Source organism: Centroberyx gerrardi, chromosome 8 (genome assembly GCF_048128805.1).
Source record: "Centroberyx gerrardi isolate f3 chromosome 8, fCenGer3.hap1.cur.20231027, whole genome shotgun sequence".
Lineage (NCBI taxonomy): Eukaryota > Metazoa > Chordata > Actinopteri > Beryciformes > Berycidae > Centroberyx > Centroberyx gerrardi.
This window is the reverse complement of record NC_136004.1, coordinates 17,589,208-17,614,575: the sequence shown is the minus strand read 5'-3', so window position 1 is coordinate 17,614,575 and position 25,368 is coordinate 17,589,208. Positions and strand designations below refer to the sequence as shown.

The 25,368-nt window shown below is 42.9% G+C and overlaps 3 protein-coding genes across 5 annotated transcripts in view; 2 read left to right on the top strand and 1 right to left on the bottom strand.

The window, feature by feature from the left end:
* ank1a (ankyrin 1, erythrocytic a) overlaps positions 1 to 12,103 on the top strand; it is an 85,860-nt gene extending 73,757 nt beyond the window's left edge. Inside the window, exons 40-45 of one of the 3 annotated variants that reach the window (XM_071920867.2) lie at positions 2,990 to 3,641; positions 4,440 to 4,788; positions 7,740 to 7,823; positions 8,383 to 8,535; positions 10,117 to 10,215; positions 11,723 to 12,103. In XM_071920867.2, coding sequence (XP_071776968.1) covers positions 2,990 to 3,641; positions 4,440 to 4,788; positions 7,740 to 7,823; positions 8,383 to 8,535; positions 10,117 to 10,188 — 1,310 coding nt within the window. In that variant the 3' untranslated portion in view covers positions 10,189 to 10,215; positions 11,723 to 12,103. Of the gene's footprint in view, positions 1 to 2,989; positions 3,642 to 4,439; positions 4,789 to 5,925; positions 6,481 to 7,739; positions 7,824 to 8,382; positions 8,536 to 10,116; positions 10,216 to 11,722 lie in introns of those variants that run through there. The other 2 variants (XM_071920868.2, XM_078285080.1) reach the window with 2 other exon arrangements.
* Positions 12,104 to 16,595: 4,492 nt separating this feature from the next.
* LOC139928370 (eukaryotic translation initiation factor 4E-binding protein 1-like) lies at positions 16,596 to 20,144 on the top strand. Its single transcript, XM_071920890.2, has 4 exons — positions 16,596 to 16,729; positions 16,850 to 17,018; positions 18,873 to 19,067; positions 19,453 to 20,144. Exons 2-4 carry the CDS (start codon positions 16,883 to 16,885, stop codon positions 19,482 to 19,484), a joined length of 363 nt encoding a protein of 120 aa, XP_071776991.2. The 5' UTR covers positions 16,596 to 16,729; positions 16,850 to 16,882; the 3' UTR covers positions 19,485 to 20,144.
* Positions 20,145 to 22,949: 2,805 nt separating this feature from the next.
* On the bottom strand, positions 22,950 to 24,836 carry spaw (southpaw). The gene is made up of 3 exons (XM_071920942.2): positions 24,554 to 24,836; positions 23,205 to 24,022; positions 22,950 to 23,102 (listed from the first exon to the last, which is right to left on the bottom strand). The coding sequence occupies exons 1-3, from the start codon at positions 24,834 to 24,836 to the stop codon at positions 22,950 to 22,952; spliced, it is 1,254 nt and encodes a 417-aa protein (XP_071777043.2).
* Positions 24,837 to 25,368: the final 532 nt, after the last annotated feature.

The window sequence follows — 25,368 nt, the reverse complement described above, 5'->3', positions numbered from 1 at the left end:
TGAGAACTGTGAATTGTGACTGCTCTGTTCATGTATGAATGTTGTGGTTGTTTTTGTACGTCTTTGATTCTATATATGTCCATCTGACAGGGGTTATTTTGTTTCTATGTTTCTAATGTGTCTTTGTGAGTGTTGTACAGGGTAGAGTTGCTGTCTCCTTAATGTACCTCCCCTTACTGTACATGTGCTAAGCGTTTCATGTGAACCCATCACTCAGTCTATGTATGTGTGTGTCGGCGTGAGTGTCTTTATGTCTGTTTTAAGTGTATTTCTCTTATATCTCAAGAGTGTCTCGTGTTTCCATATACATGTGTGTCCTAATGTGTCAGTATTTCAATGTATGTGTGAAATGACTGAGTGTGTTTTCGTTGACTGTATTTTTACATGGGCTTCGTTTGCTTTGTTTTCCTGTGTATGTGTTTGTCTTTCGATCAGGAGGGTCAGGCGTTCACATCCACCTTATTCAGCTTCCTCATCTCCCCCCATTCAATCCATGACTTCATCTTCTCCAACCAATCTCTCTTTCTTTCACCATCATTTCCCAATCAACTCACATGACGAGAGAGGACTGACAAATATATTTAATTTATTAACAGAGACATGCCAACCAAAAATTAGCATATTGTATTTTTGGCAGGTGAAGATTCTTTAGAAACCAGCTCATAATGCAAAAATCATGGTTTCACATCATAATATAAACTACTTTTCCACATGGACTACCACCAAAAAACTATTTAAAATCAGTAACATGACATAAACGTGCATTGACATGAGCTTGGACCTCATTCACTTGCAAGAGAAATGTGTGCACGTCTTATCTGTAATCATGAACCTTGACGTTTTTCTTTCCAAAATATAGTAATTCTTATTCTATTATTTATTCTATAGAGATTTATTCTTGACTCAACCATAAATCTCATTTTCAACTGCAACTAGTTCAAATGTGGGCTTTTAACAAGAACTAAGAGGGGAAATCAGTTGACTTAAGTTGAATTTAGAATTAATTTTATGATTTTAATGATTACTTTTAAAGCTGTAAATGGCTTTAAGAGCTTTAAACCAATACCGGTTTTGCTCTGATTATTCTGTATTATTTTCTACTCCAATATAGTTTCTGAATTTTGTTTAGTCAGTTTTAATAAGCTATGGGCATTAATAAAGTCAGGAGTCCATGTATTCCTGTCATTAGTATTTTTCTTTTTTTATCTTTCTTTACTTTGTAAAGAAAAGCACTATACAACTATAGTCATTATTAGTTGTTATAGACGCCCAAACAGCGGTTGAGGCAGAGAAAGACAGCAGAAAGAGAAAGTGGGACAAGAGGTCTTTTTGGCCGTTTGGTGTCACAAATATCTACTGCACTCTCAGCAGTACTCATTGCCAACCATGAATCAAGTTACACCCAGGGCTTTGCACAGTTTTGTCACCACTATGCAGTATGCTCTCTCTCTCTCTCTCTCTCTCTCTCTCTCTCTCTCTCTCTTTCTCTCACATGTGCTCACACAGTGGGGGAATCGCTTCCTCATCTTCCTCTTATCCCTGGCCCACATCTCCAATTTCATCCTCTTGTCCATGTACCTCTTGGTAAAGCTTCTTGCCTACATTTTCCACTCTCGGTTTTGAATAAAGTTGGGACATTTTGCTTTGCTTACATTGCCATTCATCACAATTTTTACATAAAATCTGAAACTTATGGTACTAACACTGTCCAGATGATTAGTTGTCTGCTTGCCGTATCATGCATTCAGTATGATTTGGTTACAAAAGAGATACAAGGCAAATTATTTGTATTATAGCGTGAAATATAGAGTGAAAGTGCACTCTTCACAGTCCTCAGCTGGAAGCAGCCATACACCAACAGACAACCTTTTTGCACAATATACAGTTATTACATCAAGAAACAATTACTTTCCACTGCTGTACCTTTGTGCTGTTCTCTATGAGGCCAAGTCTTCCCTGGGAGGAGAAAAAAAAAAAGGGCATTTGAGATTTGTAGTGGAGTGACCTGAGTCCAAGGCACAATAGCAGTGTGCCGTTTCACTATTAGATAAAATTGTAATTCAAATATTGATTCAAAATTGTGTTTGAGGCAGCAACAATATGATTTTTACAACAGAAACTGAAAGAAAATATTGTGTTTTTGAAAAACAAGTCTGTATGTGTGTTTGTATAAATATCAATAGTAAGCCTTTATGTGTATATAGTTGTGTTCTGATTGTTTTTTAAATGGATTGTATGCCATTATTTGTTATGTGTAAGTCAATGAGAGAGAAGGATTGGGCCTGTGTGTATGAGTGTTTGTGAGAGAACAAGAGAGAATGTGATTGCTTGCGAGAGAGAATGAGATTGCCTGCATGCATGCTATCCAGCCTGACTACAATATTTAACCTGCCTGTTTTTGTATAAGAGTATGAGTGGGGGCGACTGCATGCATGTGTGAATGTGTGCGTATGTGTGTGAAAGAGAGAGAGAGTGTGAGAAAGTGTGTTTATGGCATGTGTATGTGTGAATAAGTGTGTGTCCCTGCTGGACAGGTGTGTGTCCCGGCCCCAGGATGGTGGCGGAGGCAGTAACTCCTGTCCCTCTTCCTGCAGGTGGCAGCCAGCAGAGCAGCATCAGTCACTGCTGGGCCCTAATCTCTCTTTCAGCCTCTCGGTCTGCCTGGCCGTGTCTGCTGCTGCTGCCGCTGCTGCACTCACTGTCAGTGCTGGCTGATCAGGCTTGACAACCCCTCCTTCTAAAAGCTGCCCTTGCTCCCTTGCCCTAAGCTCCTTGCACCTGTATTCCAGCTACTATTGTCTTGGCCCTTCCCTCTCTCCCCCTTTACCCCTCTCCCATTTGTTCCCTGTGCCCCCCTCTGCCTCTCCCCTAGCTGCCCTGCTTTAGGGCAGGGGCACTCCCCCCCTCCCGGGGTCCCGGTGCTATGGGGGTGAGGTGGGGAGCGAGGCGGGGGGCCCGTGTCAGTGTGCCTCTCTCTGTCTCGCTCCAGGTTATGGGCTGGTGCAGGAAGAGCTACTCTCACCGGCCTCCATGCAGTACAGCCTGCCCTCCCCGCTGGGCGCTGAGCCCTACTGGCAGGAAGTCTCCAGTCTGGACTGTGCGCCCATTGCCACCACAGAAGAGGACACGCTCATGGAGATGTCTGATGTGCAGGTGTGGCCCTCGGGCAACAGCCCCTCCCTGGTGGCTGTGGAGGACTCCTCGCTGGAGTGCAGCAATGCTGACGATTCAGAAGGTCTGCTGGGGCTGCCATATGGAAGTCTGGGTCGGCCGGCCAGTCAGGCCAGCGCAGCCAGCGGAGGGGGCGTGGGGCTGAGTGGCTCCATGGAGCTGGCTGAAGACGATTCAGAGATGGGCGTTGACTCGCTCAGCACTGCCACGCCAGCCTCGCTCGGGGGGACCATCGCTGGGATCAATCTTAACGGGCTGAACAATGGTCAGGGGTCAGAGGCAAGTTCGGAGGCATCAGCAGTCACTAATACGACTGGTGGAGATGGAGCTGGAGGAGGAGGAGGAGGAGGAGGAGGAGGAGGGACGGGCTCAGAGGAAGGGCTTTCTCTTGTTGCAGGACAGCAAAGGGTGTATGCCCGGCTGAGCGAGTCACCTGGTCTGAGCTGCGTTGCAGATCGTAATGGAGACAGGTGAGTCAGACCTCTGTCTGCCGCTCAGGTGGACAGTGCAATGTCAACAATCCCACAGGCATGGTGTGGTATACACTCACACCTAAGAAAAATCACTGAGTCTGTTTTATTGTACAGTCTGTCATTGTTTGAAGATAACAATGGGCCATGTTCATAAAGCATGTCAGCCCCAAAGATAGCCTATCCCACAATGCAATGCAAGCCACGCAGCATTTCCAGTTAAGTCTTGGGTAAAACAATAAATCCTATCTGACAGTTGGCTAAGGGGCAGACCATGTACCTGCAATGTCCTGGGATGAAGCTGGCATGAATCTTCGTCAGATGTCATCCTCCTCCTCTCTCTCGCATCGTTCCTGTCTCTCCTCACTGTACACTATCAAATAAAACAATATGCCTCAAAAATAGAGCATTCTGATATTATTGTTACATTAAAATTAAGTTACTGTCAGTCACATATTTATGCTAATAGGCCCTCTAGAGAGCATGGAAATTAAAAGGCAGTGATAAATTGGAATTTCATTCCACTGTGAGGAAGTGGCAGCTAGCTTGTTAGTAAGGATTATGCTGAGTCTGTCTAGTTTGGTGCCAGAGTCTGCGGTACAGAAATTTTCTGGTTTTTGGAGCACGAACATACAAATGCATCCTATGTTTGGATGCTTTGCACCAAAGGATGAAAAGCATGAAAAATGAAGTTGTCATCTATATGCACATGGTCCATTGTTTTGGTTGGTTCATATGTGCTTTCCGTTCAAAAGGGAATGGGAATTCCTTCCTCACTGATCCGTTCTCTCCTTCCAGGTCAGGTAATGGTGGCAGTGGCGGTGGTGGCGGCTCTTTCCTCTCCTACCTGCAGGAGCAGACAGGTCCCGGCTGGATCCCTGTCACTGACCCTACTCAGGCCTGGGTGGGCACACAGCCTAAACCCAGGCAGGCCATGGACACCATGATGTCATCTGTACGCAACACCGTGGACGGAGACCAGTCCCGTGTGTCCCAGGAGGCCTTGCTTCAGCCAGTGCGGGACATGGGCCACTCAGAGATTTTACGGGGGCACTTCAGAGGCACCCAGCCGTTTGAGAAAGGCTTGGGCTTCCCGCACAGGGTACCAGAGCTGAGGGCCTGGGACGACATGCGCCTGAGGGGCCAGGTGAGTGCATCACCCCTCCCATGCAGACTAAAATGATAAAATCATATAGTTGCATTTCGAACAAGGTGCACTGACTTTGTCTTTGAAGGGATGATAAGTTCTGCATAGGATTTATCTGAAGTTATACAAAGCAAGTAAAAATAATTCAAGCAAATAATAAAACATCTATGTGATTGAAGCCACTGTGTTATTACTATACATGGGCTTGAACTAAGACTGACCACAGGCTACTGACCACAGGCTCAACCTGCTTTCATCAGGGAAATTCTGCCAAGTACAGTAGAAATGTTTAACAGATGTTTATAGGTTTGGCACATGTAGGAGACTTCACTACCATGCTGATTAAACAACAAACTTTGTCAGTTTTTTTCTCTCTGCTAGAAGACACATCTTCAAGTCAGACAAGAGGAAAAGTCAAATTAATATTAAATTATTTATGGTAAACCCCAGAAACATACAGTGCACACACACACACACACACACACACACACACACACACACACACACACACAGTCCAGGGCCCAAGATGGGCATGAACAGCATGTCTTGCCAAATATAGAAAGCATTCTCACTGTCACACTCTTGTTACATGATCCCTATCCCGGCCCATCACACGTGTCAACTTTCTGGCACAACACCACCACATAGCACTGTAAAGGACATTTCAGCTGTGAAACTGTGAGGGAGCAGAAATGGACTGTTGCTGTTGGACTTTGGTTCTGTCAGAGCACTTTAATTTCGTTCAACACGGTCTTGCTGTAGCCTGAGTTATCCGTGCCGTTGAAATAGTCCCACTGTCCCTAGTGTACCACTGAGAAGCAGGCAGCTGAAGTGTATTTGCATACCGAAGTGATCGTATATGAACAAATACTAGCCTGTGTGGACCACAGGGAATGATATAGTCTGTAGTTAGAGTAAAGAGTACCTGAACAAGGTCAGGGTGCAGGACTCTCAGTGGTCTCACCACAGCACACAGAACCTCACTGGAGTAGCCAGAGGTATTTAAAGCCCACAGATCACATGTGCAGAGAGAGAGAGAAAAAAAAAAAAAGAGAGAGAGAGAGAGAGAGAGAGAGAGGGGAGAAGAAATAGAAGCCTCCCAAGGTTGCTGCTGCCTGGATTTGATGTCATGGGCCGGCCATTCCTGAACAAGTGACAGTGGGAGAGAGAAGGACTAGAGACCCAGGGAGAGGCCCCACTGCCCCAGCTAATGGAAGAGGGATAAGAACCGGAAGAAACAAAACCAAAGTGCGACAAGTAACGCTGAAAGAAGGCCCAGGGTTGCAGCTGTTCCCTTCCCTGTTAGCGGAGAGAAGTGTTGTGTGGGAAGCGAGAAGCCACTGAGGGCAGAGGGAGTGAAGCCAGAGCTCGCCCAGTCGTGCATCATTGTGTGTGTGTGTGCACGCGGCAGTGTGTGTGAGCAAGGAGGCTGTGTTGGTTCGCTGGGGATCGAGGTAGAGGGACAGTGGGGCGATGTGGGCCCTGGTGACTGAGCTCCTCTTCAGCTTCGTGCTGCTGGCTTTCCTGGTCATCAGCTGTCAGAACGTCATCCACATAGCCAGCGGCTCTGTGCGCTCCGTCCTCACCTACATACACGCTCAGCTGGACCGGGAGCTAGGTGAGGTGGAGGGAGTGGCTGATGAGGAGGAGAATGTCACCACCAGAGTGGTCCGCCGCAGAGTCATCCTCAAGGTACCACAAACAGAGAAATAGAGAGGGGGGAGTCGAGAAGAAAAATGGAGAAAGGATGTGTGAAAATGCAGGCAGGAAACAGAAAACAGTAATGATGGGGGAGAGCAGGAGAAAAGATTATGTTTGGAGAAAGGCTGAGGGGGGCAGAGCATTTGATAAAATGTAGGGGTGATATGAGGTTTGTTGTGACAAGGGTGAATGACTGTATACTGCAGTTGAGTGGAAGGGGCGTGTCGTAAGCAGCAGCGAGGCTTAACCAGAGAAACTGTGTGCAAGAGGAAATGTTATACAGTTGTTGGACAATGACATAAAATCCATTCAGTAAGTAAAGACAACGATTTAAAGATTAAAGATCTTTTAAAGAAAGATCAGGTAAAGCTGATAATTTCTTTTTTTGTATTCTGGTACATGGGTAGAATAGAACTACAGTAGGAGGACATATTTAGACTGTAGCTAAGTTTATCCTGTGCTGTTGTGGATGTGAATAGATCTCCTTGGGCTCAACCAGTTTGAACTCCACTTCTATAAAAGCCCTATGGCATTCTTCTTCCTTTCTCAACCCCCTCCTGGTCTCAACACAAACACTGACCCGTGCCTCTGTGGATTTTGGAGGCTGTTGGAGTTTTACCGACCCGTCCTCGCTCTCAGCTCGCTTGTCTGGCTGCAGGAATTTCTTTGATCTTATAAATAGCTGCGCTGAAACCCCTGCAAATTATTAGGACTAACAACCGTGTTATCATGAACCTCATGAACTGTAATTATAAGTGCTAACACCACAGAGTAGGAACATTAGTGAAGTCCGTGGATCTTAGCTGTTGGTTTTACATGCTTCCATAAACAACCCTCTCACCCTTCACCCATCTGTCCCCCGCCCCCACTCTCTCTTTCCAGTTAGTGGAAGGGTTCATGGCATGTCAGTGATGATATTCTGTATGGCTATTTTAAAATGCTCCATTGTGCTTTCATTATGTTTTCTGACTGCACATTTCCTTTGTACTATCCTCACTCTACATAGTAAACATTTTATAGTACTTTGGGAATTCATAGCTTGTATACAGTAGCCTGTGTATTGAAAGGGTTGCATCACATAAGTCCAGTACGTTCAAGCAGACACACTGGCTTTACTTTATCATAAATGTAGTTAGAAATGAATCGTTCTTTGAATGGCTTATATTCTGATTCCAAATACAGAGGCAGTGATCCCTTTATGGTTTCATGCAATACATCATTTAAGGTTACAAATACGTTTCTGTCCGCAGGGTGACGAGGTAGAAGATCTTCCTGGGGAGCAAGTAAGCGAGGAACAGTTCACGGATGAACATGGAAACATCGTCACAAAGAAGGTCAGCCATTTCAGCATGCTTTTATACTGTGTTCTGAAACTGTGGTCCAGTCAGTGTTTCCCTAATGTCAATGTCACAATACTCACACAGCATCTCTCCACAGAAATGATTATTAGGCTAATAATCATTACAAAGTTCATCAGCCATCATCTTCACACGCATGGGAATATGTCCCCTTGATGCAGTGTGTACTGCATAGCATGGAAAATTCATTTTAATTTGTGGAAGTTTGGTTCAGCATCTGAAAATAAACATATTTGATGTTGATTTTAGGAAGACTGTGACTAGATACTGTTTTATTTTGAGCATAACTCATTGATTATGCCTGTATGGAGCGCAGAGAATCAATGATAATCGATAAACCCCGTTCAATATTGCCTACACTCCCTTTTTTCTCTTTCCTCATTTCTTTTTCTTCCACCAACTCTCTATTCCCTGCCTCCTCCCCACTACCTGGTTTCATCCATCACTCTCTCCCACCCTCCTGTGTATGTGTGTGTGTGTGTGTGTGTGTGTGTGTGTGTGTGTATGTATGTGTGTTTATGTGTGGATGTGATAGATTGTGCGGAAGGTTGTGCGCAGAGGGAAGGGTTCAGGTGAGGAGGGGGTTCAGGAGGTGAGCGTGGAGGGTTCTCTGCAGGATGCCAACGAGCTGGAGATTGATGCTGAACAGTTCATGAACTACGCCATCCTGGGTCGGGACAGCAGCAAGGTGGGCTTCTGATCTGAGGCCTTGCAACACCTGAGGCTCCCATTAGCTAGGAAGTGCAGGGAGCACTTACAGCCTAAATGGACTCGATCAAATCGGATCATATGGCAGAGCACCATCTGATGAGGGCCCATTTGAGTTGAATCCGTGTAGTAGAGGTACTGGACTATACGTAGAATTCAGCCACTGCTGTAAAAACCTAGTATGTGGTGAACGAGGGACTCTGTGCTGCAGTGAGCTTGAAAGACTCACCTGGCCCTGCTTTCCCAGGCTTCTCCCAACACTCTTTAGGTGGCTTAACCTGCATGAGCTACAGTACAGTGTACTGCCAGGCCTAGCACAGTGTTTGTGTGTGTGTGTGTGTGTGTGTGTGTGTGTGTTCTCATGATTATAAAAGGAATAGTCCTGTTTCATTATATCTAGGTCCCAAATCTTTGCAGATTGAGTGACACGTGTGGTTGGTTGATTGTTTGCTTGCTGACCTTCTGTTGCAGTAACATACACCCAATAAGCTTCTTTCATTCCTGCTGCACCTTCACCGTCTGCATGCAAGAGAACTAATGACTCCACTTTTGCGCCTTGCTCTGGTATCGTACCTTTCCCTGTTATTTCATTGGGTTGGCTGAAGTGCTCACAGCTCACTGGTCCATCCAGTGTTCAATGATTTTAGCAATATCACCTACAGTTCATATATCTGTTTCTTGCCCGCTGATCAAGTGTGAATGAATAGACTGTGGCTCCTTGCAGTGGTAATGTAGTCCATTTTCTCCCCATCAGTAATCCCAATGACTGACTCCTCTGTCCATTCTGCCTTCATTAAAGTCTGTGGTCCTTCAACTGTGACTGTGTGCTGTATCACTCAAACCTGCAGGACTCTCTGAATCAGAAGCTGGGTCAAATAGTATTCACAAATAATTTTTAGGTTGTTTTTCTCCATCTGCATGGAGTAGCAGATGGGCGGGGTTTAACACATCAGGACAATAGGGTCAACTAAGCTGTCAATCAGAGAATCCCATTCACTTTCCTGCGATTCTCTAAACAGTGTATCGTCTCATGTGGTCAACCCCATCCATCTGGAACCTAAGAAGGCTGAAACAAAACAAAAATGTATTTGCAAATACGATTTGACCCAGGTCTGCTCTGAATCCCATATAGATGTTTCTGATGCCTTTTCCCTCTTATCTTTTACTGTCTTTTCAATCCCCCACCCATCACTTTTGTCCTTGCTTGACTGTCTGTACATAATTTCTTCCTTTTTTTCCTCTTTCCTCTCCCTTCACCTATTTTGTCTTTTCTCCTCACATTTCTTTGTCATACCACTCCTCTCCTGTTTTTCCTGTTTTCTGTCTATCCTCTCATCCCTCATGTCACTATTGCCTTCCTCTGCTGTTTCATCCTTGTTTTCCCTCCTCACGTTTCTATCTCTCTCACTTCTTGATCCTTCATGTCACTCTCTCCCCATTTCTTTTAATTACTAACATTCCCTCAACCTGTCGTTCTGCTCCTGTCGTTCCACCTCTCCTCCATCCTTCCTCCTGGCTCTCCTTGCACCTCTCCTGCTGCCACCCATTCCCCCTGATGTAGCCCGATATTGTGGATGTGAAGAAGGGTGCTCAGATAGTGAAATGTGCCAGTCTGCGGAGAGTAAAGCAGTGAGGCAGACAGAGTGCCGCGTCCCCGCAGGTACGGGACTGACCCACAGCGCCTCGTCTGACCTGTGGGCTAGACCATTTAATCCTGTCTCTCTGGATTAAATGCAGCTGAATGTACCATTAATTCAATACTAATGATGTTTAGTGTGACGCTGGTACAGCAAAAGGACACTTGATGATGTAAATTACTATTTTAACTAATGGTTATAATGTTAAACCATTGGTTAATAATAATAGTACAAAAGCACTGTTTGCCAGTGTTTGAACTTGTAGATTGGCACTTGTTATTGTCATTCTTAATTATTTTATGCCCACAAAAGTACTAATATATATACATTAGTATACGAAATGGAGAAAATTCAGATGCTGGAAAATAAACCCGCTAACTTGTGACTAGTATTTTCAGGCCTGGCTAATGCAAGATTGTTTTTACTATCCAGAATTTCAGTAGGGATTAGACTGGAGACAGCAGACAAATAGATCATAAGGAGATCCTTAATGCCTTAATCATTTTCTTTTTACCTGAATGAATTTTGACATATTGAAAATTCTTACTTGAAAAACAAAAAGCTAATTAGTCTTTTACAATCTAATACAATAGAACTTCAGTCCCCTAAACCATAAAGGACATTTTGTTTACTTCAAATGGACAACAGAAGTTCAATATGTTGCAGTGATTTGGATACAAATACATTAGTAATTTTGTTTTGCAATAAATTATATCAGCCCAACGGATTGATGCCTTCATGTTGTGACAAACTGGCAAAAGTCTGACACAACATGCATGCAGCAAAAAAAATCAAAGAATTTCCTCTTGAGGACAATAAACTAAACTGAAAGCAGGCCTGTACGAGACGGTTCTCAAGGTCAAAGCTGCAAGGCCAGTTGTCCTTTGAAATGCAAACTATCTGGAGCAACTGTGGTTGTGTGTGTGTGCGTGTGTGTGTGTGTGTGTGTGTGTGTGTGTGTGTGTGTGTCTGTGTGTGTAATCTACCATGGCATGCTGTATGAGACACATGAGAGTGTGACTTGCCCTTTCTAACGTAACGGCCATGACATTCCTCAGATTACTGATATTTCAACCCGCTCACTACTGACTGTAAAACCACTTGTGAGGCCATTTTTGCCTAAATAATGGTGCAAAATGTATGTATTATATTACAGCCTAGCTACTTACAAGTAAGTGTAGCAAATGTGGATAGAAATTGCAATGTCTGATCAAAATGAGAGACAAATTTGAGAGATATTTGAGTGTCAGAACGCCTTTCAGTTTGAGGGGAACTTCACAGATTGACATTTTAGCCAAGACAGCCTATAGCAGTGTGTTTGCTTGGTATATTAAGGCATTTATAGATAGATATACCTAGTCGTCGACTCAAAAATACTCACATATATATATGTATACTGACTTAGAGACTAGTGTTGTGCAACTTGCATGCAAGATCCTCAATAGATTCCTTATGTGTCTTTGCTCAGTCAGATGCAGCAGGATAAACTCGTGGCATGTCCTATATCAATGTGTTGTCCTCTCTCCACAGGGTTCTCCGCAGGATTCAACCCCCTCACCAAAACCATCCTACTTGGACACATGACCGGCAGCAGCTGACAGGAGGAAGAACACCCATGAAAATGCAGACAGAGAGAAATGAACAGCAACAGACACCCAAGTCAATGATAACAACCACGACGGCTATGCCGACTATCAGCACGCACCAGAAGAGAAGGATATGGATTTACTTGTAGTTTTTATTACCTTTTTTTTTAAAGAAACCGTGAAAAAAAACATCTACTACTAGGCTAGAAGCATGATTTCGTATAAAACAAAAACCAAACACAAACACAAAAAAAAAACTAGCAACCAAAACGTGCTTCCTGTTATCTGTATCAGCATGAGTGACTGCTGCCGCATGGCCTGTCTTTAACTACAATACTGAGGGAATATAGGGGCGGGTAAAGGGTGGGGCGGGATGGGGAGAGGACACCGCTGTATGGGATGGGCATGCAATGTAGGGTATGGTCAATCGCTGGCCCATTTTCTAAATAAACAGGGAAAGGTGTGTCAGTCAAACTTTAGAAAAAGGGAGACTGTAAAATATTGAGAATTGCATAATCTCTAGGCAACAGGTTACTCCCCCTCCTCCCTGCCACACTCTTCCAGCTAAGAACATCACAAACTAGTTTCAAACCACACTGTCCCAGTGCTCTCAAAGTCCAGTAAGCTACACTATCACCCAAGGATATTGGTGTTGTACATAATATCGTATGCACTGAAAATGCTATACGTGACTGTGTGTTACGTGTGTGTTGTTTATGTTATAAGATCCCTATGCGATGCCACTGATGCTGCTGTTTCAGGTACATAAGGTATTCCTCCCTGTTTTTCTTGTTTGGTTCGTTCAGTCTAAACCTATATATTATTCTATATATCTTGAGATCTTTGTGGGTACAAGAACAAACAAATCAAACTGTCGTGTCGCTCTGCCTGTTTTTATCCGTCAGGTTTCTGTGTGTCAGGTTGTTTGTTGATTTGTGATTTCCATGTGCTTCCACCCTTTGCTTTTCGACATGTCACAGTTTAAGAGGGAAGAACTAGGTCTGGCTGTTTGGGTTTTTTTGAGCTTTGGGGATGGAGAGCAGGTTTCTGTATTGCACCTGTCTCCCCCGGCCTTCCCTCAGAGTGGCTTCCTTGTGTGGAGGGTGAAAATAACAGATATCCCGAGTGACAGATATCATGAAAAATCCCCTCCCCCCAGTGTGTACTGTGTCCTTGTGGAGCTTGTGATGATCAGATTTCCTCTATGAGCCAAAATCCTGATACCTGTGTTCTCCCGGCCTCACCCTGAATCCTGCCCTGCTCACCCCACCCCCCACCTCCCACCCGCCTCCAGTTGGCTTCTCAGACTAGATGTAGCAGTCCTGCCCGCCTCCAGCAGGGGGCAGGATCCCACCTTCATTTAGTAGCAGTGTCTATTGGACCATCTTGACCTCATGGGGTAGACAGTCTGATACCTCTACCCGTGAGGGGAATTTATAGACCATTTCTCCACCAACACTAGATGTCACTTGATGAGGGTAAAGCAGCTGAAACACTGGTAGAGACGTAGCACTGGTTTCGGCTGGGTAAGGTGATGAGTCAGCTGGAGCAAGGGAAGTGTTGTGTGTCGGACGTGTTGAGATTTGATGTTTGTCTTCTTGGCAATTCTTTGGAGTGTAGCAAAGACAGTCAGTCACCAATCACTGTGATGAGAAACTGTAATATTGACCCCACAACTGTGAGCCTGACCCTTCGCGAACCCTGTCTCTTGTTTTGCTCCTTTCTTTATTGTTTATTGTCCTTTTTTCATGATTTACTGTCTTAACTTTACTTCAGAAGAAGCAATAACGCTTACAAAAGGAAAGGATTGTGCGTGTGTGTGTGCGTGTGAGTGTGTGTGTGTGATTATATCAGGATCATAGCTCATGTTCTTCCTAAGCTCGGGCTTATCAATCTGTTAATCATAGCTTTACTCTTCACTCAGAAATGATGTCAAAACATTAGTATTTCACATTTTATCACTTTGCCTGTTTGGAAAAGAAAAAGATTTAGTTTTAATACAGACATAAATCAAAGTAGTAGGAAACTGTGTCTCTTTTCCTCACAGTATTTGCAGTTTGACTTCTATGTGTGTTTCTTCGGGCTTGGGCAATTAAAGGTATAGAACTTCATACCAGCCATCCCATCTGTTTCATGCAAAGTGCCCAATGTCTCTGTTTTTGTTAATCATCAAGAGAATGTAGAAGTGTCTAGTCATAGTTTTTTTAAGCCTTAATGACATTCATATGCACCTTGAGAGAAATCCTAATGTGTGTGTGTGTGCGTGCGTGTGTGTGTGTGTGTGTGTGTGTGTGTGTGTGTGTGTGTGTGTGTGTGTGAGCTTTTAATATCACTTATTCAGTCCTAGGTATTGGGACATGTCAAAGTTGTGATAATATCACAGGAAGTAATATTGCAAATGGACATAGAGCAGAGGCTCTCAGAATATACATGTAATCCAAATTCACACATTTTTTAAAAGTTGATTTACCTCAATAAGCGTGCCATCCCTCATTACATGAATTACTACATACACTGCTTTCTAACCATATGTTAGAACTGATCATTACATTGAGTGCTTTATTATAGAGAAATATGTAAGTCACAAAAACTCAAAGTTGCAATAAATACCCATCCACAAGTCTGTGTTTAGTGAGGCTTTGCAGCCAGACGATGAATGTAAAGTCTTGGTATAAGTCTTGATATAAACAAGGCATAATGTGTTGGCTCTGTAGTTTAGTAGATGATAAGCTATTCACTCGGTTATTTCAACTCAATATCTGCCATTGCTCATCAAACATATGACTTAATTCCCAGTTTATTTGAAACATACATACAAATCATCCATGAGAGATTCAAAGAAGAGAAGCCTCAAATGTTTTTTTTCTTGTTTTTTTTGACATTTTAACAAATATCCCTTCATCAAAGATTATTTTCATTTTTGATAATTCTTCATTTTTAATACCTCTTCAAAAAAGTTAGATGTCAATAAGATTAAACAGATTACACAGTAGTGTAAAGGTGGATTACCCCTTATGTGACAGCATACGGTTTGCTCAGTAAGGGCTCATATGCTAAACTTCTATGTTTGGCTTCTGAACCAGGGGCCATTTATGGATCAAATGCTGATGTGAGGTGCGGAGAGAGGGGGAGGTCTGATGATCTGACAATAGGGAGAACAGTTTGATCTTCAACGGCAAGGTTAGGTGGAACTGTGGGGCGACTTGGTGGCTTCGATGGCTAGGCTTTCAAGATGACAAGCATTTATCCTCAACACAGCCCACCCCTGATCTATCGCTGCCCCTTACCAAATATAAGATTGAGCCGGTTCTAAGGCTTCCACATGGTGACAGTTTGAATGGAGGAGTCCATTTTAGTGCAAGCAGAGGGAGGAGTGGCTACATCGGACAAATCAAATGGAATAATGGAAAACCCCCTGCACTAAGGGACGACTGAGATGACGCCATGCACCAAGTTCATGCAAAAATATTAACTGTTGCAAAAACTAGAGAACACATGTATATTCCTTTAGAATGGATTGAAGACATTATTAACGCAATAGCATATTACTCAATACTAAGGAATGCAACTGCGCACATGCACAGAAAATGTTTTTAACATAAAAGGCTATATATATATAAATATATATAAATATATATATGAAATATATGAAAATATATATATTTACTTAGAATGCTATGCACCCTTACTTGTCAACTGGGATTCTAGTTATGTTATGGATGTACTTTTAGCATCATACAGCTGTAGCTACCAAGAGACTGTTGAGTTCTGGGTAATGCCTGCAACCTGGGGATAAATAGGGGTCTTGTGGGTATTTTAACTTGTTTTGTTTGCTTTTTTATTGTTATGGAGAGTCAAACATGAATTTAAAAAATACATGTAAAAGCCTTTTAATCCAATCAAATCCGAGGACATCTATTGACAATTTACCCTGTACACCAGCTCAACATTTACAAAATTAATAAAGAAATGAAATGTCTTCGTGTTTAGTGTGTGTATGCTTTTGTGTGAGACGCTTATGTGTAACTGACCACTGATTATAGTTTCAAATAAATGACTTACAAACCAAATGTTATAAACATGCTGAATTGGCCCTGGCCCTTGTCCTCTGCGGGGCCCATTTGGCACTTCAGTGCAAAAACAACTAATGAAGACGATTACACCTCTCTCAGCCTTTTACCAGCAGAACACTTGGGAGGAAGGAAAAGCTAGGTTAAGGTCTCCAGTAAAGCAACTCTTTGTGAACACATAAATAAACAACTTTATGGACTGGTGCACTAGTGGAAGTGATAGCTCCTGACTAGATAGTCATTTTTGTACCCATTTTTAGTATCTGTTAATTAAATCCCTGACAATGCAATCCACAAGAGAACAACCCTCTTATGAAGATGACCTCCTTCAGATGAACTTCTAAGGTAGCTGGCCTATCATTGGATTTATGCCTGAGGCTTAATTACTGATTGAGTTTCATTAGTAAGGCCGCAGGAGCTTACAATGACCATATAAACTGGTGCCAGATAAACTATCAGATCAGTCAATGACTATATGTGCAATTTGATTCACAAATAACACCCCCACACAACCTTAAGGAAATTCTTTAAAAGGTTTATGTTTTAGACATGAAAACAAAATCTAACAAGGGATGTTCTCTTTTCAAAGTGTTTGCGTCTTATCCCTGAGTATTTTGATATGGATCTGATACTGAAAGACCCTGAGCTCTTTGCAGCCATTGCACAAGCATCCAGTGCCAGTAGGAGGCGGAGTAACTCCAGTTCGTCAACCTTGAGAGCATTTTCCTGCCTGCCTTGTCTGTTGTTTTGTGTGCATGTAGGCTGAGTGGAGGAACGTGCTCAGGTCCTTTTAACAAAGAACCTGGCCACTTGTGAGATTGCATGTTGTAATGTGACAAATTTAGATACTACCTAACATTATTTGCACTTATGAAAAAGAGGTATTTATTTTTATTTATCCGAAAATAGCCATTTTATTGAGCCAAAGCAATATCTGAAGCAACAGTGTGGCTTTGTTGTTTGTAAAACCAAGACTTCTTTGCCTGTTTCATGTTATTTAGTTAGCTAGCTCTAGTTTCTTAAAGTAATCGAAGATGTCTACGGGCTGTCAGAAGACCACTGCCAAGGCCATCCCGGCGACCAGGAGGGTGACCATCAACGACGCGGCGCACATGCCGCATGACTACTGCACTACTCCCGGAGGAACCCTGTTCAGCACCACCCCGGGCGGTATGCACTGCTAACGTCCTGTATTTACATGTGTCGAAGACTTGAAACGGCCTGTGTTGTTACGCACTGTCACAAGTGTTTTTACCCACAAACAGTTGCGTTGCTTGTATGCCAAGAATGCTTAGGCTAACTCCATGAGGTCTGCCTGCTGTCAAACCGCACTTTGCAGCACCAGCTGCTAGCTGCTAGCTCTGCCAAGCTAACGCTAACGCTAGCTGCCTGGTGACACAAAGGCCAGGCACAGACCGACTGGTGTTGGGGGTTAACAGGTCAACTATGAGTCACGGCCGAGGTTACAGAGCCACGTGGATGTAATATCCATCATGTCAATGCATTCCCATTTGTTAGTAAAATGTTTTTTGTGTGTTTTACTGAGCACCAGCTGATCCCAGTCTTGTGACGCTAGCGGCACCTACTGTACGCTGTTGCTAATGCTGCGCGTGGTGGCTGCGAAGCTTCCCAGCAAACATCGTCGGTATTGGTCAACAAGAACTAACGTTAAAGCTGTGATTGGTCTATTCCAGTGTCGGCAAAAATCTTCTTAACGAGATGTATCTAGTTGTTTTGGGGTCTGTTTGCCGGAGGCATGAATTAAACATCTACCAGTGCCAAACAAGGCAGCAGAGGCTCTTTGGCTGGATTCATTTTTATTGGTCATGTGATGTTTATCATTTGCCCCTCTCTTGCAGAATGTCATGTGTGTTTATTATATAGTGCTGAAGTCAATCAACAACACAAATTGGCCCATAAAGCATTTGGCTCAGTCCTGCAGAGTAATGATTTTACACATGTAAATTATCTTTATTAGCTTCAATTTTCAGTTAAACATCAACCAATGCCAACAAGGTTGAGAGGGTGGGCACTTAAGAATATTTCATCGAACATTGAACCATAAATGCATTTAATATTAACATTCCTTTGGTGTACCTTATTGTGAAACACCTTTTCACTGTGTTTGAGGTGTAGATGTCAAAACTATGCTGCTTTCCATTTGAGCTAAGATAACAGTTTCTATATCAGTCCAGCTTGTGTTTAATTCTATTTTATGTTAGTGGTAGTCTTAAACTCATATAATGTACTGCATTCAAAGTTGTTAGAATTATCTAATGAGGAGAGAGATTCTAAAGCTCCCCCTCCGATAGTGTTTTCCCGTTTTAAACTACTATCTGTAAAATGTGGGAATATCAGACATGGGACACATCTGACCATGCAAAGCTGATTTGCCCTCCATTCCTTGCTGAGTAGATATTTCCATGTGGTGCCTTTGTCCTCTGCCCACCTGTTCTCTAATTTAATCTGGGCCATATCTGACATCAAATATCTTGTTGTAGCTTTATTATTATGAGTGTGAGAGATTTTATGTTTAAGAGATTGAGATTTTACAAAATTGGCTCCTGTTTAGGCTCATTTACTCCTGCTAGCACAGTATTTACACAGCGTTCATTTAGCTGCGGTGGCCCCACACTACTGGAAAGTTGCTTCTGGAAAAAAAAACAAAGTGAAACTGAAACACAATGAAAACGCATCATCTGGCCTTATTACTCAGCCTGCCCCCCCAAAAACGGACACTTACATCACAATTGTCCATATATGAAGATATAAATACCCAAATAAGAGACAAAATTGCTCCCACATCTCACAACTACATTTTTTTTCAACAAGAAACACTGTTAGTCATCTTTTTAGGTGTACTATCAATTCTCACTGACATCCACCCGTAGTTTTGAGTGTGCAAAATTTTGGTCACATTTTATTGTCACCATGTATGAATTGTGATGAATATCACAAGGTCCCTAGCAATACCCAAACCCTGTTGTAGTTATCTTCCCCTTTTTCCGGCTCTCCCCACAAAAGGTACCAGGATCATCTACGACCGAAAGTTCCTGCTGGAGTGCCGCAGCTCCCCGGTGGCCAAGACTCCTCCTCGAGGTCTGCCTGCCATTCCAGGGGTGACCAGTCCCCCCGCCAAAGACATCATCAACGAAAAGGCCTGTAATGGAGAACCACTGAACAACAACATCATCACCACACCCGAGAACAAGAGCACTGGTACGTACACACTTCAGGGCTAAAACACACATCTAGAGGCTAGACCCAGACTGGCATTTAGAGTTAAGGATTCAGTGCCTGAGTCAAATTTAGCGGAGGTAGCCACTGAAAAACGAAAACATGGATCAGAAGCTTCCAACGAATCCATGAAAAACATGAGAACTCTATTTTTTTGGAGTAGCAGGAGACAGTTCTTAAAACTTTCAATCTGCAAGTTTGACATTCATAAATCTGTGCTTGCATATCAATAAATGATGTACACAAGTCCTAGACTGAGGTTTCTAGATTTTTAAGTTTAAGTACTTCCAAACTCTATTAATCCTTGTGTAGTGAAATATTTAGTGTTCTGTTTGTGAAATGTGTGTGTCTCTACTGCTTTTTTAAGGTGATGACGCACAGTTCGAAATGGACATCTAGTGGGTGCTGGAATGAGGACTGAGGTGTGACACTGCCCTTATTACCACCATGATGCTGTAGAAGAGAGGCTCAGGAGTACCTTCTCTATTCCCATCACCCATTCCATGAAGACGGACCTTCCCCTCCAATATCTCCAGTGTCTTAGTCCTTTAAAGTCTACGTCTGTGTGTTGATCTCATTTGCTTTTTTTTTTGTCAAGAACAAATCGGTAATATTACTTTTCTGTTTGCCTAAAGGCTTAAAACTGATTCTGATGTGTGATAAAGCGTGCCTTCCTGTAGTGGTTACAAGTTAAAAATCAACACTGAAAAGTACTTCAGGAACACCAACAAAGCCTCTTGCCTTCAGTTCCCAAATAGTTTCGTGGAAATTAAGCTCCATTGAAAATAATAATTTAATTTGCTGATTTTCCAACCATTCCAGAAGGGTTTGTCACTTGGATTTCTGCCTATTCCTACCTATGTCCTGACACCTTTCTTCAGATGTTGCCTTGAAATCTCTAAAATACTGTATAATTTGTTTATCGTGCTCTTCAAAAATATTGTTCGCCTCAAGTGTCATACAGAGAATGTAAAACATGCTTTTGTTGATGAAATTTTGAAACAAAAAGATTTTCACATGGTTTGTAGGGTGACAAAGCATTAAAGCAAATAAAACCTACTTTTTCTCATGTATTTGTCAATGCACCTAAATGGTGTGCTCTTAGTCAGGCTTGTGCTGTGAAATCAGTGTTGTTTTTTACATTAATCTGGACAGTGTCATCATGTCAACTGGTGAATACACATTCCCTTGGACAGTGCTATCTAAGAGAAAGCAAACAGCCATAGAAGTGGTTATTGTGATGATAATGGGTTCAACAGTAAAGACTCATAAACTGATAAGCTTGACAAACACCAAACACAAAATAAATGATTTGCAGTTCAAATCAACAGAATTTCAAGTTTATAAGCAAGTGAAAAGCTGATGTACAGTTCATTAAATGATTAATTTCTTGAACTTGATGCGGTGCCTGATGGCCTGTAGCGCTCCTAATCCTCCTGGTGCAGCACGAGCCACATCAGTGGAATTCCTCAAGAAGCCCACTGGTGACTGATAACCTCAGCCAGTGGCCTGGAAAACAGAGGTCAATATACAATTGTACATAGTTGGGAGAAACTCCTTACTTCCTGGGAGCCTGATAGGAAGCGTCATCATGCAGTGTTGCCATTTCCACTCCTAGTGCTGGCAAATACTTTCATCACTGTGCCAAACTTTTATTAGGCCCCCACTGAGTGGTTTACAAGGCTTTCCCTCTGAAGAGTTCATTATTTAAAAGCTTATTAAGAACTGGAAGAACTGGATATCCCAGGACATCCCAGGTTATACAGTATATAGCCTTCTCAGTTGCACTGCTCAACTGATTAAACTATGGCATAAACTTAATTAACGTTCATAATATTATTCCTGGGTTATGGTGGCTCAGTGGTTGGCACTGTCACAGCAAACCACCGCTGTGTGGAGTTTGCATGTGTGTTTGTGTGGTCTTCCTCCGTCATTCCAAAGACCTGCAAGTCAGGTGGATTGGAGACTCTAAATGTTGCAATAAGCAGGTAAAGGTAATGAAAGTGATAGTCAAGTTGTACTAGAGACTAGCAATGGCATAGACATAGATGGAACCTATTCAGCAGAATAGAGGGTATCTAACAATCAAGAAAGTCCAATCACAATGTAATAGAAACCAGATATTTCCCAAATTGTAAAATATCATATGTTTACTTACAGTTTAGCGCTTGTTAAGAATTGTAGGAATGTCAACTGGTTAGCTAATCACTTGCAGAACAGGAACTTCTGCAGCAAAAAGGAAAACACTGGTCCACTAAATGGAGCCCAAGTGCTGACAATGGTATTCAAATTATCATAATGGCATTTTATATAATATTAATTCAAACATTTGGGACAGGCCCTATTACACCAGTATCAGCGTGAATAATGGAACCTAATTAGCACTAATCCCTGTAAGAGCCAATGCAACTGACTGCCTGACCACCAGGGTATTTTGGACAGAAGGGTTTGTCCAGTCTGATTGTATGTGTGAGAACTGACACGTGATTTAGAGGTCATGACACCTTGCTCGGCCAACATTGTCAAGGTCCCACCACAGCTTCATATTGGCAAATGGATTCTCAATTACTATGATCAGCTTATCACAGATCAGCATAAATACGTTTGTAATAGCTTATTTATGTTTATTTAAGTATAAATAAGCAAGTAAATACAGTTTTTGAGCCTTGTAGTGTTGGTTAAGATCATTCAGGCATCATCATTAGCATAGGTCATTTTAAGAAAAATCTAAACTCAGCTTTGACTTCTCAACATCATCATTGGGTATAGGTTGTAGCTGCCTAATAAGAGAACTCAGCCAGTCCTGATCAGTACACGTCTGTGCAAGGCTGTGAGGGGGGAGGGGGGGGAGGGGAGGTGTGGATTGAACAGTTTTAAGCTCTACCCCACCCTGTCTTACTCCACAGTAGCTTCAGCATCCAGACGTTTACTCTGGCATTCGTTCATTGCACTCTGACTTTGGGGTCTAAATCTCCCCTTGTCACCTCTGCTTCCTGACACCCCCCTAACATAAACAAGTGCTACTGCTTTTCTCTCCACCATTCATCCAACCTTGTCTCCTTCAATATGTTTTTTTGTGTTTGTTCCACTGTGCCTGTTTGATCACAATCAACAAAAGACGGTGTCTGGCTGAGCCTCACTGAGAGGACGCTAATGACTTCTGATGATGTGAGCTCGGTAATAGGCCCAGTATAAACAAAGATGTGGATTTGAGGTGAGGAGGGCAAATACACTAAAATGTTAGCTAAGCAAAAGTCAAAGAAAACATGAATATCTTTAACACTAAGTGGAATTAAGATCAGAGTATCTTTACTTGCAGAGTGCTTTACTTTTTGTTAAGACCAAACAGAGTGTATTGATTCTATACAATGGTTATTGCTGCAACATTCAATGGATGAATCTTATGATCATAAGGACACAAAAAGACAGAAAATAAAAGTAAGAATATCAGAAATCTCTAATAGAAATGAACGGGAGTTGTGTGTCCAAAAAATCTTAGCTGCTAAAAAAGTGAAGGACCACATTTCTCATATCAGAATAAAATGTTTTAATATATTTTTCAAATTGTATGTACAAATATATACATTTTAATGTAGTATAAATAGATAAAATGCATGATGGATCATACTGTACATCTCACTGAAGATAGCAAAAAACACCATTGTGTACCACCCAGTATGGATGAAATATTTTCTTCTTGATTCGATCAATCTTCACCATCATGTCCTGTCCTGTCATTCTTTCATGCAACTGTAAAGAGACTGAACTGACACCATGATCGAATTCAGTTCAGTAAAAGTTCACAGTTATGCTCCTTTGACAGTTGCTCTTGCGGTTGAAGTGGAACCGGTGATGGGTGGGATATCAGTGACAGCCACACTCTTCAACAATCATGTCTTCATGATGCCGTAGGACCATGTCATCGTTCTCATAGTAGAGCATGGAGAGCGGGCTGAGGCGCGTGGGCACACAGGAGGGACAAGACACTCTTTCTGGATGGTGAAGTCGCAAGAGGCTCTGAAAAACATAAGTGCATAAATGAGCAACTATACAAAACATTGTGATGCAATGAATTTCAAAGAGTAAATGGGCTTATAAAATATCAGTACTTCATCTTACCTGCATGTATGCATGGTTGGTGGGATGGAAGGACTCGTCCACCGGTGTAGGACACTCTCCCTCACAGCGATATGCATTGTAGCGCTTGGGGTGCACAATCCACTCATCCCAGCCGATTTGGTCGAAGTCGACCCACATGTCCACCTTCCGACACAGCGGCCGCTGGACGGCCTCTGGTGGTGCCTCCGTAGCCGCAGCTCCACCGGCCACCCGCATCCTCTCCATCCGGTTCCTTTTGTGGCGTCGACTTTGAATGTCACTGCTGACTCTGTCCATGATGACATATTTGGAGTGCTCCACAGTCTGGATGAGACTGTACGCTTCTTGGCCTTCCTGAGGCAGGTTATGTTTGGAGAAGATGACCATCATGACCCGGTCCGTGGTTGGATAGTTTATCTTTCTTTGCCTCCCTACCAGATGCTTGAAGTGGGACCTATCAGCTGCCTCTCCATCGTCCCCTGCACCGCTCCCATGGTCCGTCTCCAGTACCTGCTCTGCTGAGGCCTCTTGGCTGGTCACTCCATCTCCCTGATACAGCCAGTACTTTAACAGAGCAGTCACATTAAAAACTTTCCAAGAAGACTTTGTGCTGCCAGGAGATGTGCCAAAGCTCCCCAGGAAAAGGTGCTCCTCCTGGCACAACGTGCTGTCCGGCTCGCAGTTCTGCTTTTGGGAGTGATATAAATCCACAGTGGCGCGCCTGGAGGCGGAGAATGCTGGTAGTCGGATCCGAAGTTCTGCCAGCTGGACAAGGTCACTGGCAGCGATGGATGACATGTCAAAAATAACTGCCCATCTTTCACCTACTTGATGACAACCTGAAAATGAGACAAGACATCTTAATGAGAACCCAAATTTACACAGAGCAGCCACCACTCCTGATGATTCTGGGCAAACCAGATCCTTGGACAAATGTCAAAACACTGGAGTGGGAGGGTGAGCAGGACAGGATGTGTATTGAACCCCCCTGTGCAAGGACGTCTGAGGGGCTAATACACACACCCTCTCACATAAAACAGAGCAAGCCTTTAAAGTCGAATAAGCATTTTGACACTTTCTGGGTTGTAAAAAAGGGAGGGTCTGATAACACAGATAATGCACCAACCAAAGAGCTGTTGGAGGATGGAGTAGGCCAGGAAGAAACTAACAATACTTAGAATGTATAATATAATGAATTTATACCATTTCATACAGATGAGCCAGTAGTCAGCCACTGGTTTATATGTAGTGATGCATAAAAGAAGTGTAAATTATTCAAATTTGAAAAAGTGCATAAGAATAATAAAACATGATGCGCATGCTGTTGCTGTTTCAAAATGTTCAATAAAGGCTTAACTAAGTTTACTCACCTTTTGCCATCAGACTTAAGACAGAGTCAGAGTTGTGCAGTGAGGGCTTGTCACTGCGTGTGCTGATGGTGCTGACAGGTTTGGACGGTGAGGTATCTGCCGTCCTGAAGGAGCGGTACAGCTGCATCATGTACAGAGGGTATCTGCTATGATGAGACGACATATTCCCAAATGCTAAGCCGGTCTCAAGGCCTGCGGGATATCTGTGCTCCCGTGTTGACAAGGCAACCCCAAAACAGCAGAGGAGGAGTGTGCCGAATACTGTCAGCACTCTAGCTTCCATTTCTCAACAGTGTACTTCAGCTTACAAAAACTGCTCCAACAAAGATGAGACAGAGAGAGGCTGAAGCTTGCTGTGATGTCCTTCCTCCAGCTGGTCTCAGTCTGAAATGATGCTGTGAGCAGACAGAGCTCCAGACAGGCCCCTTTATAGTGGACAGCTGCCCTTTGATGACCCCTGACCGTCCCAGGCATCTGAACAGCCCCTCTGATCATCAGAGCACATCAGAGAGGGGCGGAAAAAAGAAACATTTCTCCAAGGTCATTGTCCTGTCAAACTCTCTGGGCTTTCATATTCATTCAGGAGCCTAATCCCTTTGAAATGTACAAATCCATTAACAAATTACACCACTTATACAGCCGTTAGCACCTTATACTTCTTGTGATAAATGTAGTTCAAAGTGTACAAATTGGGAATGAAGAAAAAAAGACTAAATCTAAGAAAATCAGTGATAATACAGAGGACAATACATTCCGCAAAAGTTTAAAGACAAATGTAATTTTATTCATTAATGAATAAAACAGTAACATAACAC

Excerpts from the sequence above, each read along its gene's own strand:
- LOC139928370 (XM_071920890.2), top strand. The coding sequence starts at position 16,883 with ATGTCTACGGGCTGTCAGAAGACCACTGCCAAGGCCATCCCGGCGACC. Across the intron at positions 17,019-18,872 it reads GTTCAGCACCACCCCGGGCG|GTACCAGGATCATCTACGAC; the intron begins GTATGCACTGCT and ends TCCCCACAAAAG. Across the intron at positions 19,068-19,452 it reads ACCCGAGAACAAGAGCACTG|GTGATGACGCACAGTTCGAA; the intron begins GTACGTACACAC and ends TGCTTTTTTAAG.
- spaw (XM_071920942.2), bottom strand. The coding sequence starts at position 24,836 with ATGGAAGCTAGAGTGCTGACAGTATTCGGCACACTCCTCCTCTGCTGT. Across the intron at positions 24,023-24,553 it reads CTTAAGTCTGATGGCAAAAG|GTTGTCATCAAGTAGGTGAA; the intron begins GTGAGTAAACTT and ends TCTCATTTTCAG. Across the intron at positions 23,103-23,204 it reads CCAACCATGCATACATGCAG|AGCCTCTTGCGACTTCACCA; the intron begins GTAAGATGAAGT and ends TATGTTTTTCAG.